The sequence below is a fragment of the Plecotus auritus genome, assembly GCF_963455305.1.
Source record: "Plecotus auritus genome assembly, chromosome: 1".
NCBI lineage: Eukaryota > Metazoa > Chordata > Mammalia > Chiroptera > Vespertilionidae > Plecotus > Plecotus auritus.
Genome location: NC_137770.1, coordinates 12,051,055 through 12,067,797, shown reverse-complemented (window position 1 = coordinate 12,067,797; position 16,743 = coordinate 12,051,055). Strand labels below are relative to the sequence as shown.

At 57.1% G+C, this 16,743-nt stretch overlaps 1 protein-coding gene across 1 annotated transcript; it reads right to left on the bottom strand.

The window, feature by feature from the left end:
* Positions 1–613: 613 nt before the first annotated feature.
* On the bottom strand, positions 614–15,574 carry OTUB2 (OTU deubiquitinase, ubiquitin aldehyde binding 2). The gene is made up of 6 exons (XM_080679460.1): positions 15,370–15,574; positions 6,973–7,068; positions 6,676–6,794; positions 5,009–5,093; positions 4,290–4,484; positions 614–3,809 (listed from the first exon to the last, which is right to left on the bottom strand). Exons 1-6 carry the CDS (start codon positions 15,370–15,372, stop codon positions 3,600–3,602), a joined length of 708 nt encoding a protein of 235 aa, XP_080535586.1. The 5' UTR covers positions 15,373–15,574; the 3' UTR covers positions 614–3,599.
* Positions 15,575–16,743: the final 1,169 nt, after the last annotated feature.

Sequence of the window (16,743 nt, the reverse complement as noted above, 5' to 3'; positions counted from 1 at the left end):
GACAGCTGTCAGGACAGCAGGGGACTCTCCATGTTCCAAATGATACATGGAGATTCAGGGAGGTTCAAGGTCCCTTAGCAGCACCTGAGCCATGAGAGGCCCGGGCACTTGTCACAGGCCAAACAGATCCACCAATGTCCACTGACATCCTGCCCATACCTCCTAGTGGCAAATTCTTTCTTATTATTTTTACTAGAGGCCTGGTGCCCAAATCCGTGCACAGATGGGGTCCAGCAGGCCCACCCCGACTGGGGTGGATCTGGCCGGGTGGTGGTGGGGGTGGGAGGGACACAGGAGGTTGACCGGCCAGGCCCGCCTCCTGGTCGAACTCTTGGTCAAGGGGACAATTTGCATATTACCCTTTTATTATATAGGATTTTGGTGGTATAACATGTTATGGGAGTAGGTTTTAAAAGATGAGGCAGCTTCCCAGGCAGGTCTGCTCTCTGACCGGATGAGGTGAGGCCTGTGGTTTGTATTAATGCTTCCAGCCCAAGGGCAGGAGGACTTCCTGAGTGTCTGGATCTTCCACCGAACAAGCTGCCCCCACCACCACCAAATCCACTCACACACTTAAGTCCCAAATACTAAGCAGCCAGGACAAAAGTTGTTTTGGAAACCATTTTAATGCTAGGAAATGTTTTCACCAACTGCCCGGGGAATTTGTAGGGCCTGGCCCACATCCCATGGGACCTAAGGCTCCTGGGCAGCCACTCAGAGCTCATGCCCCCACCCCCATTTCTGCCCAGTGTGGGAATGTGTTTGGTTCTTAGACCATGGTCTGGGAAGCCACAGCGTTCCCCCATCCTGCAGTGTTCCGCTGCTGCCCTTGGGAAGGGTGGGTTGAGAACACCCCCATCCATAGATCCATAGACTCTCATTCAGTAGTCCTGTCTCCATCTCACTAAGGTGGGAATTAGGGCTCAGAGAGGTGAAGTGTTTTGGCCAAGGTCACATAGCTAGAAAGTGACAAAATTGAGATTCAAACCCAGGCTGCCTCCAGAGCCCCTTTGTGCTTAAAATAGGATCTAGGTCAAAAGCAAGGATAGTCTGTTCTTTTTGTTGCTAAATATTTCCATTGATTTACAAAGTGTCCTTTGGAAAGAAAGTAATAAATAGACAATTATAAAGACAAACTCAAAGCTTTTGGTCTGGAAAGAGATGGCTGCATGGGGTGGGTGGAGAATTGTCCAGGAAGAGTGACTGTTAGCATGGCTGGGCGCTCTGGACCAGGTGGCTGTATCGGAGCACGTCACACACTGTCCTGGCTTAGGACTTTTTGACTGTATGATAGTGCAAACGTGCGCTATGCATTCCGTAGAAACAGCACTTTGAATTTTGATCTTTTCCCAGGCTAGCCATGTGGTAGGACACCCTATTGTGACGCTGGGCGGCGGCAGCAAGCCGCAGCTCCAGGTCAGCCACGAGTACATGAGGGCAGACCACTGATGCTCTGTAGTTGACTGTCACCAGCACTGTTGTCTTCTCATCCCAGCATGCCTACAAAATACCCATCTATGTCTCCTGCTGGTGAGAAGAGGAAGGCAATTCTTGAGATGAAACTCAAGATAAATGCCCAACTGGAGGCTGAGCACATGTAAGGTGGGCGGCTAAACTCTGATGTCCAGTAGGTTAGGTGGTAACTGCATTTTCGACTTAAAATATTTTCATCGTAGGATGGTTTTTTTGGGACGGAACCCCATCCTAAGCCGAGTAGCACCTATACTTAAAGTGCTACTCCTTTCTCTGCACAGTGCTTCCCTTAGAGAAAGTAACTTGGCCCGCCTCTCTTGGGCATTGATTCTGAAGTGGTAGGCTCTCCCCCATGAGCTCTGGCGGGCCCTCGGGCCTAGAAGCACACCATGGGCAAGTCTCAGGGCATTTCTCCAGCCGCTCTGCCAAAGGGAAAACTGCTTTTGTGGACACTACACAAGCCACGACAGCAGAGAAGTGGCGGCCAGGGCTACTGATGCTGTGCTTGAGAGCCTGGCCGGAGCTTAGGACCCACCTCACACCCGCAGAGTGGCCATGGGATGCTGATATTCGCAAACCATGTAACACGTCCCCCCACTCGTCCAGTGCACTCCCGGCCCAGCACTCCTGCCCAGAACCGGGTGAGACACTGAACCAATTCAGAGGTAAGGGTAAGATTTACATTCCTGTGGACAGTGACATGATCACTTAGCCCTTGGGTTCAAATTCCAGCCAGCGGCTGGTGGGAATGTGGTCCCTGCCGGAATGAAAGCACCTGACATCTGTCTTGGCCAAGGCAGATGCATGAGTCAGGTGTGACGCTTGTGCACCAGGACTGGGAGCTGTCTGCTCCGGTCCCCGTGCATTGTGCATCGTCACACCAGCCGACTCGCACTGCAGCACCAGTAGTTTCTAACAACTCCCTGCAGAATGGAGCCTGTGAGAAGGAAGTAACGCGTGGGGCAGTTCCACGCCCTGCGTTCTCCATTTCCCCCCACAGAGCAAGAGAACTAGAACTTGCTAGCAGTGCCCCGGCCAGCCAGGGCTCTTCGAGGTCCTGAGGCAGCAGGTGAGGTTCTTAAGGGGCATGTCCAGGTAGAAGAATGAGGAGGCTGCCCGCCAGGGCTCCTGTCTCCCAGGCAGTTTCCAAACAGAAGTCTCCCCACTGCCAAGTCCGGCTTGCCTTGTTCTTTCCCACCTCACCTCTCGCCAGCCCATGCACCGAGCGCAGGAGGGACAGAGAGAACCTTAAAAACGTGTCTGCTCTGCTCGGCTGGAGTCCGTGGCTGCCTGTGCCTGTGTCCACCTGGCTGGGTAGCTAGAGTCTACTTCCAGGATATGCTGGGGACGAACAGACAGCTTCCAGGTCCCAGACCCTGATTTTTCTCCAGCGGTGGTCCAAGTGGGGCTGGCAGCAGAACCCTGAAGGGCCGGGCAGGCGGGCCAGGCAGGCAGTCCTGCCCCGAGAGAGGTAGAGGGGCCCCGACAACTTGCACTTCATGCTGAAGACCCCGTTCTAGACTTTGGCATAAAAGTCTCCATTTCCTTCTTAAGTTAGGGGTAAGAAAACACTCCTATCGTGAATGTTTGCAATGTTTGAAGCCTCACATTCACATTGGCCTCAGTGGCCCACGCTTCCTGAAGCCATCCATCCAAGTCCAGTCCGACAGCTGAGTGGACTTGATCTTTTTGTACAGAACTGGGAGTCGGCTGGCCTTGAGCTCTTCCTCCCCACCAGAGAGGCACTGCCCCTGGTGGAGAGAAAGCGAGGGCCTTGGCGGTTCTACAATGGAATGTGAACACTGGCAGAAACGCCTCCAGAGGAAGGCCCAGGCCCAGAGAGGGGAGGTGACCTACCCAAGGTCTCGGGAACTGGGGCAGAGCCAGGGCTCCTGGCTTCTTAGCCCCGAGTTAAAAAGCATTTGACTTTCCATGAAAATAAATACTAAAAATATTGCCAAGTTACCACAGCCCATATTGGTAAGCCTCATTCCCTGTGACTTTGCCCAAAAGGCTGTTTGATGTTTTCTAACTACAGTCTAAATCGCTTAAAAAACGGAAAAGCCGTAATGTTCCATTCAGAATGCAGTCCCGTTAGGTGACAGGCTCCACTTCATGGCCTAAAATTAATCACGTTTATCGGCTGCATAGAGGATGTTGTAGTGGGAAGTTTTATAGAGCAGGTAAACGGAAGGGATGGCAGCCTCGGGGAACACGTGGTGGTTCAGGGCCGTGTCCATCTCGTCCACGTACTCCACCTGCAGGGCGATGTTCAGCGCCTGGGACAGGGCCGTGATCTGGATGTGGTCACACTCCATGGCCATGGGCTCCACTTCCTGCAAAGGCCAAAATGAAAAACCCCAGTTTAGGAAGGAAGCCCGGCTCTCGTGTTCCTGGGTCAGAGTGCCTGCCACTGAGCCCCTGCTGGTTGTGGCCATGCAGGAGTCAGGCCTGGGAGCTACATCTTCCGGAGAAATCCAGATTTTCCTCTGAAAATTGCCCAGTGTGTAAATGTTGGCAGCTCTTTCAGGTTCATGTTATACATCATGAACAAAACACATCTTGGGGCAAATGTGACTTTGGGGTTGCTACTCCTTAATTATGTTCACAGTCCAGTCCGAAGCCCTATTTCTCAGATGGGAAAGCTGAGGCCAAGAGCCACACAGTTCAGGCAGTTCACGGAGGATGCTGCTGGCTGGCTAATCTGTGCTCTTGGCTAGGGAGGCTGGTGCTCAAGTCCCCTAAGGAGAGACGGTGGAGAACAGAGCCCAGGGCTGGGAGCCGCGTCCCCGAAGCCCGAGACCCGGCGGACCTACATGAGTGCAGAAGTCTTTGATGTCCATCTCCTCGTCGATGAAGTGCCGGAAGAAGTCTGCGCGGTTCCTGATGAAGGCGGAGGTGAGCAGGCGCAAGAACTGCACGATTCTGTCGGAGGCGCTCTGGTCGTTGAACACCTTCAGCAGGCTGGCCACCGAGCCGTCCTTCTCCACCAGCTCCACCACACTGTAAAACTGGGCCCGCGGGGGTCAGCCGCGGCACAGCCAGACCCGCGCCGCCGCCCTCCGCCCACGGGATGCCTGCCACCACATGTTCACTTTTAAATCCTCGAGTCAAGATCGCACCAGAGCTAAGTAATGAGTGACTCAGCCCGGAGTCAGGTCTAGTGCACAACAGTGGGGGTGTCCCTCCATCACTCGCTGGGATTGTTACTTAGAGATTCAGAACTGAGAGCCCCCCCTTCAGGAATGGGGACAGGGGAGTAGGGTGGAGAGGAACTGGGGGGAAGAGATTAAGGGGGAGTTCCCAGCCTGAAAGCTACACTAACGAGGTGCCTCCTCCCAGAGGGAGGGCAGGGCTCTGAGCTCCCTGTCACCCCACATCCCCACCAGCAGGAAGCACCCCTCAGTCCTTCCAAACTGGGAGGAGCAAGTGAAGCACAACCACAGAGCCGTGGGCTGGGAAGGGGCTCGGGCCGGAGCCCATCCTGTCTGCTGGGTCAGCTGGAAGGCCCAGCCGTCGCCACAGGTTAACTCACAGCATTAAAGAAGTTTCGGAACTTGTGCTCCTCAAAGCCGGCAGTCAGAAGGTCATTTGGGGTCTGCAGTACACGCTCTTTGAACCTAAAGGGGTAGATGGATGCTTACAGAGAAATACAGGGAGCGCTGCTGTCACTGTAGCTGTCATCCCCTCTCGCCAGCTGTCCCCCAATACGAGAAGTTGTGTCCCTAACAGGTGAAGGACGTCTCTGCCTCTCAGAGCACTGCCTCATGGACCACACACTGACTTGTTCTGTCCTCACTGTGTACAATCCAAGGAGGTGGGTATTATACCCATTTCTTGGATGAGGAAGGTGAGGTAATCACCACCTGCTCCCAGAAAGGCCTCTTGGCTCTGTCCCCACTTCTGTCCCCAGGGTTCATCCCCATCTCTGGCCTGGGCCATGCCTAGCCTTGCCTTGCTCCTGGTCGCTTCTCCACAGGGACCTCCGAGTGACCTCCCCAGCCTTCTCCCTCAGCACCGGTGTCTGGCCTCGCTCACCAACCTCATCTCTAACCCAGTTCCACAGCCTCCCTCACGCCCCACAGCCATTCCCCATGTGCCTCCCACCCCCCAGTCCCCACTGTCCCCTCAGCCAGGGATGCTCTCCTCCGTAGTGTGCTAGCGACGGTTTGTTCCCATTCACAAGAGCTAATTGTTCAATTTTTAAGAATTTTGCCAGCCAGGTGTTAAACACAGCCATTATTTAAAAATCAACTTATGTACCCTTACTATTAAATTATGCTAAAAACAAAGATAATATTAAAACTCATCATTTTACTATTATATGCTCTTAAGGTTCTCTGTCGGGTGTGTACATATGGTAGAAACACAATGTCACTCAGAAAATGCAATGGGTGACTCATTCAAAATAAGGACCAGGCCAAAACCGGTTTGGCTCAGTGGATGGAGTGTTGGCCTGCGGACTGAAAGGTCCCGGGTTTGATTCCGGTCAAGGGCATGTACCTTGGTTGCGGGCACATCCTCAGTGGGAGGTGTGCAGGAGGCAGCTGATCGATGTTTCTCTATCATCGATGTTTCTAGCTCTCTATCCCTCTCCCTTCCTCTCTGTGAAATATCAATAAAATATATTTAAAAAAAAATAAATAAGGACCAGGTGGCTTAATTTCTATCCCCTTGGAGAGGAGATGATGGCCTTAACCTAGCAGTTCTCAACCAGGGTGCCTCCCCTCCCCTCCCCCCTCCCCCCTGCCCCTCCCCCGCCCCAGGAGATCCTGGCAATGTGTGGAGACATTTCTGGTTGTCCTGACTTGAGGAGGGTGCTCCCGACATGCAGTGGGTGGAGGCGAGGGATGCTACCCAACATCCCCCAGAGCACAGGACAGCGGCCAGCCCCACGGCAGAGCGATCCCGCCCGCAATGTCCGCAGTGCCGCCCCTGAGAAACCTGCCTGGCCAAGGGGTTCAGACCCCGGGGTCCACAGGTCATCCCTGAGTGCTCTGTGACTGTTAGGTCCTTGGCTCCATCCCCGGTCACTTGGGTGCCCCCACCTCCAACATGGCAGGCAGCTGGGCATCCCCGAACATCAAGGCCGCTGCCAGGCAGCCCTCCAGCTCACTCCCGGGGTTAAGCGGGCCGTGCCAAGGAAAAACCCTCGAGGAAATTCAGCACCGATGTAGCAGGAGCCCACCCCGCCCCACTCACTTGAGGACCTCTCTGCTCTTTCCCAGCAGCGACTCCAGGTAGGAATAGCCCAGGGCCCGGTAGAAGCAGTTCCCATCCCCCTTGGTCTTGCGGATTGCGGAGAACCTTTTGCTGAGTTCCTGTGGGGAGACAGGGCAATGTGGACATCTGCAGCAACACGCCTGCTGTCACGTGCTGTCAGGGCCGGCCCGACCTCCCCCAGGAACCCCTCTCCCGCCCCTCAGACTGCCCGCCCTTCACAGTCTCCCAACCTCATCCTTCTCATCTAGGATCCTCTCCTCCGACCCCCTGCCTCACCTGGATTTTCCTCTGGTAAATCCTGTTTTCAGGATGATCCCGGAGAATTGAGAGAATGTCACATTTTTCTGATATTAGGTGGAAAGATGTTTCACTCTGAAAGCAAAAGAAGCAAAGCTGGGGCCATTTCAGCAGCAACTGATGGGCCCTCACCAAGTTCAAAGCCTTTGAACTGCTAGTTGCCTGACATAGTGACTGTCACCTTCCCCCAAAAGGCACGCGTGGCGTTACCAGGGTCCTGCATGCCGTTCCCTGGACAGGGAGTCAGGTCAGCCACCATGGAAGGTGCCAGCTGGTACCCGCCAGACTGATTCATCTTCTAGAATGTAATGCCTCGAGTCTAGTGAACCTTCCTGCTAGAGCATGATATGTCCCCTTGCCTCCTCTGTCCTTCCCATCTCACTCACTCATCCATTCCTTCTTTCAGTCATCCAACAATTCCCGAACACCCAGCCTGCACCAAGCAGTGCTAGATGTGCAGAGGTGATAGCATCTGGCCGGATGCACCACCTACCGGTGAGAGCTCATGTTGCAGCCCAGCTCGGAGTCTAGGTCAATTCCAACCCAGAGAGAAACCTCCTGACCCAGAGGCTGGGCCTGGGGCCTCAGGATGGCTGAGAAGTCCCCTGGCAGGGAGCAGGTGATGGCAGCGGGAAGCTCAGAGCCAGGGAGAGTGCTCAGAGCCAGGGAGAGTGCAGGAGACTCTGTCCTAACGACCACTCCCCTCAGGCCATGTCTCTGCCTTCCGCTTTTCCTGCCAGACTCAGGGCTCCGATGATGCCCTGAGCTGCACCCCTGCCTCCAACGCGCCCCAGGAACAGCTCTGATTTCAGCACAAAAATAATGTAGGGGAATTTGGTGTTAAAGCCGCTGGCAGTTAAGTTTAAAATCTGTGGCCCTGGTACCTGCGCACAACCCAAGGAGACAGTTCTTATGCAACAGTTCACAGCTGAAAGGTTGGTGTTAATGGGGAGTTTTGTAAATGGAAAGCCAGTTTTCTGTCCATTTATTGCCATCGTTTTTTTTTGTTTTGTTTTTTTATTGAGTCTTAAGTATTTTTTTATTGATTTGAGAGAGGAAGGGAGAGGGAGAGAGAGAAACATCCATGAGGAGAGAGAATCATTGGTCGGCTGCCTCCTGCATGCCCCCTACTGGGGATGGAGCCCACAACCCAGGCATGTGCCCTTGACCAGGAATCGAACCCGGGACCTTTCAGTCCCCAGGCCGATGCTCTATCCACTGAGCCACACCGGCTAAGGCTACTGCCATCGTTTTTGACAGAGTGCCTTCACCCACACGAGCCTTTCTGGGGCGGCCTCTCAGCCCCAATTCCTGTACCCAGCATCCAGGACAGAGGAGAAGTGCTACGACTCGGGCATTTCGGGGGGGCCTGGATGCCCCTACCCGTCAAAGTGTCCCCAGCCACACAGGCTTCCTTGGCACAGGACAGCTTGTCAGGCCCTCTGAGACCTTGTATTCACCTGGCTGATTCCCAGGGCCCATCCCAGGCCTTGGAACAGAGGAGGGGATGAGATGGTCGTTGAATATATTTCACTCCGTCTGCACCCTCTCACCCTCCACGAAGAGAATCCCCCTGGCCCTTGCATGTGCCTTTCGTTACTACCTGACGGCTCCTCAACAGCCAGGCCTCAGGCTCACGCCTCCACCTATACCTCCTGCTGCCCTGCGGACGCCTGTCAACATAGCCGTCAGTACACCTGTGAGCACCCTCCAGCCAGGTCTGAGGTGCTGGTGGGCCTCATGGGTCCACCCTGGTCCCCTGCGGCCAGCCTAGCCTCCCTCTGAGGCCACTCTGCAGGGCCACCCTGGGCTGAGTCAGCCTTGTTAACCAGGCCCAGCCGCCCCGAAGCCACAACTCATGGCGTGGCCACAGCCTCCAGTTCCCGACTCCTAGAGGCCAGAGCCTCTAGGCTCGCCTAGCAGCAGGGCAGGCCCAGAACCTGGCCAACCTCCCTCCTAGAAGGTACCATCACTTCCAGAGGCTCCCAGGGGCTCAACCCTGGCTTTGCCTGCCTGGGGCTAGGTCTCCAGAGTGGGCTGGCTCAGGGGCTGTAAGGAAATGCCCTTTAAGATGTCTACTTTAGGAGCGATGTGTAATATACAAATACTAGAGGCCCAGTGCACAAAATTCATGCACGGGGGCGGGGGTGTCCCTCAGCCCAGCCTGCACCCTCTCCAATCTGGGATCCCTTGGGGGATGTCCGACTGCCGGTTTAGGCCCAATCCCAGGACTGCTGGCTCCTAACCACTCACCTGCCTGCCTGATTGCCCCCTAACCACTCTGCCTGCAAGCCTGATAGCTCCCTAATCAATCCCCTGCTGGCCCGATCGCCCCCAACTGCCTCCCCCTGCAGGGCTGAGGGGACTGGGAGACTCTGGTTGGATGAGGCGGGGCTGAGGGGTCTAGGGGACTGAGGCTGGATGAGGCGGGGCTGAGGGGTCTGGGGGACTGAGGCTGGATGAGGAGGGGCTGAGGGGAATGGGGGACTGAGGTTGGATGAGGCGGGGCTGAGAGGACTGGGGGACTGAGGCTGGATGAGGAGGGGCTGAGGGGACAGGGGGACTGAGGCTGGATGAGGCGGGGCTGAGGGGACTGGGGGACTGAGGCTGGATGAGGCGGGGCTGAGGGGACAGGGGACTGAGGCTGGATGAGGAGGGGCTGAGGGGACAGGGGACTGAGGCTGGATGAGGCGGGGCTGAGGGGACAGGGGGACTGAGGCTGGATGAGGCGGGGCTGAGGGGTCTGGGGGACTGAGGCTGGATGAGGCGGGGCTGAGGGGACAGGGGGACTGAGGCTGGATGAGGCGGGGCTGAGGGGACTGGGCACCGCCATCTTGTGAGGGCGTGGCAGTCAATTAGCATATTCCCTCTTTATTAGATAGGATGTGGAATGATCAAAACATTTTTACTCAGGTGAGTAATCAAAAATGCTTGGAGACCAAAGACTTCGGAAAGGCCTAGAGCCCCGAATGAGTTTCCTGTTGCTGTCTCACAAATTAGCAGACTCAGGAACTGAAACAGCGCGGACTTATCATTACCTGTGCTTCCTGGAGGCTCCAGGGGAGAAGCCATTTCCTTACGTGTTTCCATTTCTAGAGGCTGCTGGCACTCCTTGCTCATGATCCCTTCCTTCCATCCTCCCAGCTCCTTCTCACTCTGACCCGCCTGCCTTCCCCCTTATTAAGGACCCTTGCGATTATACATGCCCCCCCCCCTGGTAATTCAGGGTATCTCCCCTTCTCAAGAGCCTCAACTTCATCACACCTGCAGAGTCCATGTTGCTGTGTGAGGTACCCTGTTCAGGGGTTCTGGGATTAGAATGTGGGCACCTTTGGGGGGCTACGACTCAGCCCACCATCCAAATGCCCCTTCTCTGTTGTTTAGCTCAGAAAATAGGGAAGACCCTGTGCTTGGGCCCCCATATGTCTTGGGTTAGTTATTGGCTGGCCTTGCAGAGACCCTGAACTAGAGACTGGCCCCCCTTTTATTTGATGCCTGAACTTGTACAATATCCTCAGAATTTGACCTCTTCCTGGAGATCTGGCCTCAAACAGCCATCAGCCACTGGCATGTCTGACCAGCATCCCCAAATTACTGTGCCCCTACCTGCTCTCACTCCACCTCGGCCTCCCCTCTCAGGGGTCCCCAGCTCCCCAAAAGGCCCCTCCAGCCAGCAGAGCTCACACCAAAGACCCAGGAGTCCTCTTCACCTCTTCTCCTCCCCCATCAACCCTGCTTATGGGTCCAACCTGAGCTGCCACCATCTCCCCCAGCCCCAAGAGGCTGCAACAGGATTCCTCATGGACTCCTGGCTTCCAGCCCTGGCCCCATCCCAACCATCTGACACAGCACCCAGGGCAGGCTGCTTAACACGTAAACCAGGTGATGGCATGCCCTTCCTCAACACCCCCCAATGCTCCCTCCCTCAGGAGAAGACAGCGAGGACAGCTCCCAGTCCTCCACCATCTGGCCTTGCTCTCCTCCGCCTGCCTGAGCCCCAGCCACAGAGACACTCAGTGTGTTCCTCCAACAAGACACACACGTTCCTACCTCGGAGCACCCACACCTGCTGTTCCTGCTGCCTGCAATGCTCCGCTGCCTCCTCACGTGACTCGGTGACATCACCTCCTCGGAGAGGACTTCCCTGCCCACCCAGTGTCATTTCTTCAGAGCATCCTCTGACACCCAGGTTCCCTCCTTCACTTGCACACTGTCTGTCGCCCTCCACTAGGATGTCAACTCCATAAAGACAAGGACTCTGCCTTCAGGACTAGATCCCCAGTGCCTGGCACCCAGAAATGCTCCAAAAATGCATACTGAGTGGATGAACCAGTCTCAGACTCCAGCCTGGCCACCTCCAGCCCCGTGCCCACTGCACTGCCAGAGCCCCGCGCCCACCGCACTGCCAGAGCCCCGTGCCCACCGCACGGCCAGAGCCCATTGTCCTCTGCACTGCCAGGGCCCCGTGCCCACCACACTGCCGGAGCCCCGTGCCCACCACACTGCCAGGGCCCCGCGCCCACCGCACTGCCAGAGCCCCGTGCCCACCGCACGGCCAGAGCCCAATGTCCTCTGCACTGCCAGGGCCCCGTGCCCACCACACTGCCAGGGCCCCGCGCCCACCACACTGCCGGAGCCCCGCGCCCACCACACTGCCAGAGTCCAATGTCCTCTGCATGGCCAGGGCCCCGCGCCCACCGCACTGCCAGAGCCCAGGGCCCCATGCCCACCGCACTGCCAGAGCCCCGTGCCCACCGCACTGCCAGAGCCCAGAGCCCCTTGCCCACCGCACTGCTGGAGCCCCTTGCCCACCGCACTGCCAGAGCCCCGTGCCCACCGCACGGCCAGAGCCCAATGTCCTCTGCACGGCCAGGGCCCCGCGCCCACCGCACTGCCAGAGTCCAATGTCCTCTGCATGGCCAGGGCCCCACGCCCACCGCACTGCTGGAGCCCCACGCCCACCGCACTGCCAGAGCCCAGGGCCCCATGCCCACCGCACTGCCAGAGCCCCGTGCCCACCGCACTGCCAGAGCCCAGAGCCCCTTGCCCACCGCACTGCTGGAGCCCCTTGCCCACCGCACTGCCAGAGCCCCGTGCCCACTGCACGGCCAGAGCCCAATGTCCTCTGCACGGCCAGGGCCCCGTGCCCACCGCACTGCCAGAGCCCAGGGCCCCGTGCCCACTGCACTGCCAGAGCCCAGGGCCCCATGCCCACCGCACTGCCAGAGCCCCGTGCCCACCGCACTGCCAGAGCCCCATGCCCACCGCACTGCCAGAGCCCCGTGCCCACCGCACTGCCAGAGCCCCGTGCCCACCGCACTGCCAGAGCCCCATGCCCACCGCACTGCCAGAGCCCAGGGCCCCGTGCCCACCGCACTGCCAGAGCCCAGGGCCCCATGCCCACCGCACTGCCAGAGCCCCGTGCCCACCGCACTGCCAGAGCCCCATGCCCACCGCACTGCCAGAGCCCCTTGCCCACCGCACTGCCAAAGTCAACCATCTCTCACTGGTCAAAATATGTTATGGTTCTTCCCATTAGAAGAATAAAACCCAACCCCATGGCACAACATGTTCTGACCCCACCTACCTTTCTTTTTTAAAATATATTTTTATTGATTTCAAAAAGGAAGGGAGAGAGAGAGAGAGAGAGAGAGAGAGAGAGAGAGAGAGAGAGAATATGAATGAGAATGAATCACTAATCGGCTGCCTCCTGCAGGCCCCACACTGGGGATTAAGCCCGCAACCCAGGCATGTGCCCTGACCGGGTGTCAAACCATGACCTCTGGTTCATAGATTGATGCTCAATCACTGAGCCACATCATCCAGGCCCCACCTATATTTCTAGACTCAGCTCTCCCCCCAGCTCCCTGCACCCACACCGACCACTGTGCTTGTCTAGAATACCCCGCTCTGACCTCTTCCTGGAGATCTGGCCTCATGTTCTTAACCATATTTCCAGGCCTCTGAGCATGCTGTGCCATCCTGCCTGGGATGTACTTCTCCCATGACTCCTCCTGAAGGTACATCCTTCAGCACGCAGGTGCCAAGCCCTCCTGGTGCAGCCCCGCCAGCACTCCCCCTCCCTCAGAGGGTGCTGGCTTCCCGCTGTGCTCCCAGAGCCCTGGTCAGACCTCAGGCCGGGACCAGGAGCTCCGGAATTGCTTGTGTCCGGCTATGTCTTCACAACAGGCACTAAGGGAGGGCAGGCCCTGGTCTTTCTCACCAGTGCCCAGCATGACTCGAATCTTGTTTGACAAATAAAAGAACAAAGGCACAGAAGGGCCCTGTGGCTTTCTGTTCACTACTGATACCCATGCATTCACCCAACGTTAAATGCACTTCGAGTGAGCATGGGACCCTCCCCACCTACAGCCCCACCAGTGGCAGCCCCAGGTCTGGTCCTCATCCTGGCCCTTGTCTTCCCCTGGGGTTCTGTGTCTTCTAGCTGGGACCCTTCCTTGACTTTGAAACGGGAAAGGAGAGAAGATGCTGCATTTTCCAAAGACATTCTCCTCTGCCCACCACGCACACACTCAGCACCACTCACACCACGCAGCCCAGGGTCCACCCCGGTGCCTGGCAAACAGCAGGTGCTCAATAAATGCTGAGTGAATATAAGAGAACAGACCCACGCAGCCTGTGTCCCCTTCTCCTCCCCCCCCCCATTATTATTAGGCAGGCGTGGGTGCCTTGGAGATGTCCTACTTAGTGGGTTCATCACTTCCTCCCTCTTGGAGGCACCCAAGCCTCGCAGTGATGGTGACCGGGTGAAGGTGTGATGCTCTTGACCCCACCTGCCCTCTACCTTCCCGTCTCACAAGTCCAGGGCAGGCAGAGCGGCGGGGCCAGAGGTCTCACTGTACAGCACAAAGGGCGGAAGTGAGGTCCCAGACCCCACTGTCCCTGCTGTTTTCTCAGCTGCCCAATGGCGACCAGAAGGGAGCTGCCAGCCCCCAGCTCCAGGTTGGCTAAACCCATTATTACCCCATCTCAGGCTACTCCCTAGTGGGTGATGCAAAAACACCTGGGCCCCCTTCCAGGAGCAGCAGAGCCAGTCAGCCCTTGGGCACTGGGTAGAAGCAGGAAGCTGGTGCTTCCTGATGCCCCAGAGACCTCGGCCACACCTCAGCAGCGAGCTGGTTTGACAGCTAGGGCTCAGATGACCCGGCTGCCCAAGCCACACCCAGAACGTGCCAGGCCATGACCAGGCTTTGACCCATGACCCTGCCCAGCAGCATCCGGCAGTAGTGACCCATTTCCATGCCCAGACATGGGGGGAGGAGACCAAGCAAAAAGAAGCAGGCACCTGTGCACACCTATTGCCAGGACTCAGTTATCACAGGAAAAGCCGCACCACCCCTCATGTGGTCCTCACAGCAGCCCATTTTACAGATGAGCAAGATGGCGCTAGGGAGGGGAATGGACCAGCCAAAGCCTCCCGGCTTCCCAAGAGGTGGAGGTGAGATCTGAGCTCAGGTTCTGTGACTCCAAGGGCCACCCACCTCTACACTCCCCAGGACCCCTGGACAGGGGACTCACAGGGAAGGGTTCAGGCAATCAGCACACGCAGCACCCTGCAGTTGCCTGACCCCTCCCCCAACCCGGGAAGGTGCACTGATGTAACACAAGAGCACTGGGCTGCGAGTCCAGAGGCTCAGGTTCAAGTCCCAGGCTCACCCAAGTCCCAGGCTCGTTTCCCCACCTGCTCAAGCCCCAGGTTTGTCTCAGCGCAGTGGGTCTTTGGGGTCCTTTCTGCTCAGACAGGACTCTGAACCAGGGGTTCCTCGGTTTGGCTTTGCCCTAACTCCTAAGTCGTGTGCCTCACAACCTGGGGCAGCCTCTCCATGTGAGTCCTGACTCCAAACACCTTCGCGGGGCCGACGGGGTGTTCAGTGACCCGGCCACCGCGCACCCCCCAGGTCCACTCGTGGGCCTTGGGAGGGGTGTCTCTGATGGCTGAGCAGCCGACTGGGGGGTTACTTAACAAAGAGGCGGCAACGCTTAGCCCCGGAGCCGCCCCCTGACCTGGTTCCCGGGAGGGCCCTGCCTTGCGCCGGCAGGACGGCGCCCTCGGGGACACCTGAGACTAACGCGCCTGGGCGGGGGCCATGGGGGCCAGGCTGGTCCCCTTCGCTGTGCGTCCGTGGGGGACGGCGGGGTGCGTCCCGGGCCCTGCAGGGCCTTCCGAGGAAGGACGGGGGCCCCTAGCACCCGTCCCGACTCAGTATTCCCGGGGTCCGAACGCCACGGGTCCGCGCTCGACCTGAGCCTCGCGCCGGACTCCCGTCCCGCGAGTGCACATGCGCCACGGTGGCGACCCGCCTACCGTGCCCACTCCCCACTCCCCCTTCCCCGCCTCCCCCCACGACCACTGACCATAGTGACCGAAGCTGTCGGGCCAGGTCCCGCCCCAGCGAGGAGCGATCCGGTGCGGGAGGGCGCCGCGGAGCCACTGGCTGGCTACGCCGTTGGTTCGGGCGGCAGGGGCCTCGAGGGCTTGGGGGAGAGTGGAGGCGAATACACCCGACCGCTCCGCAAACCAGAGGCGAGACCTACACTGTGTCCCAGCAAGACACACGCCCCGCGATTGACGTCTGAGGCGGGCAATCAGAGGCCGGGGCACAAAACGTCACAGAAAGTGGGTGGACCTTCAAGCGCCTTCAGCCTATGCGTGAGGGTCCATTTGACAGGGTACCGCCCCCTTTTTAAAGACACAGAAAGCTTTTAAGTAAGGAAGGAGTTAGCACCATCGGGAAAGAGAGGTCTTCATTTGTAAAGGCTTCATTTGTAACCAAAACTGCAAATCGAGGTCTTCTGAAAGATTAGTTGGCCCTCATTAATTCATAAACAACGTCATATAAGTAACAGTTTACTGAGATCAGAGAACAGGCACTGAGGGAACATGTATCCAAAACATCAACTGCCTGCCCTTGTGTAGCTTCTAAATGATATTTTACCCCCTTCCAACTCATGAATCAGTAGGTTGCCAGGCACCCATGAATGTTTGTTGAATAAATGAATTTCCAGGATTGTTGATTCTGGGCCTCTGGAATTGTATGGTCATATATGAGGCACAGAACGTGAACCAGGGTTGGTGACTCACCTGGCAAACAAGCTCATTATTACTAAACATCAAAGAAATATGTTTCATTCAAAGATTTAGTCACCCGCCCTTGGCCCCTGGAGGAGGCGCATTAGGTGGGGGAGAGGTTTGTGGGGAATGGGGCTGCAGTGCCTTGCACGTGCCCTTTTTACCAATATTAATACGTCCAGGAGCAGGCCGTAAGCTATTCCCCACCCCACTCTCACTCCCCTGTCTCGGGCACCAGGCGAGGCTCCTGGGCAAACTAAGGCCTGTGTCTTCCGAGTGCTTCTGTCGACTTGGTGGGGAGCCTGGGGTCAATGGAGGCTCAAGGAGCAATCGCACTAATCGCTAATATTTACTGAGCACTTACTGTGTATCAGGCACTGTCCTAACCTCCCAGCCTATATTATCTTTCTTAACTTGCTCACATCTAGTGTAGGGAGGTAAATTCACAGACGCAGGGGGTGTCAATCCCAGGCAGCCTGACTCCAGAGCTGGTTTTGAATTCACTGTGTGTGGGACTGAAGGGGCGGGGGAGAGGGGATTGCACGCCCCTTGCCCCTATTTTTGGAGAGTTTCTGCTCTTTGTTTTTTACCACCTAGGAAGCCAGAGAGATGACAAAGCAGTCCATGCTGCTCAGCTAGGAAGAGGCCCCGCTGGACTG

Excerpts from the sequence above, each read along its gene's own strand:
- OTUB2 (XM_080679460.1), bottom strand. Across the intron at positions 6,795-6,972 it reads TTTACCAGAGGAAAATCCAG|GAACTCAGCAAAAGGTTCTC; the intron begins GTGAGGCAGGGG and ends GTCTCCCCACAG. Across the intron at positions 4,485-5,008 it reads TCCGAAACTTCTTTAATGCT|TTTTACAGTGTGGTGGAGCT; the intron begins GTGAGTTAACCT and ends CCGCGGGCCCAG.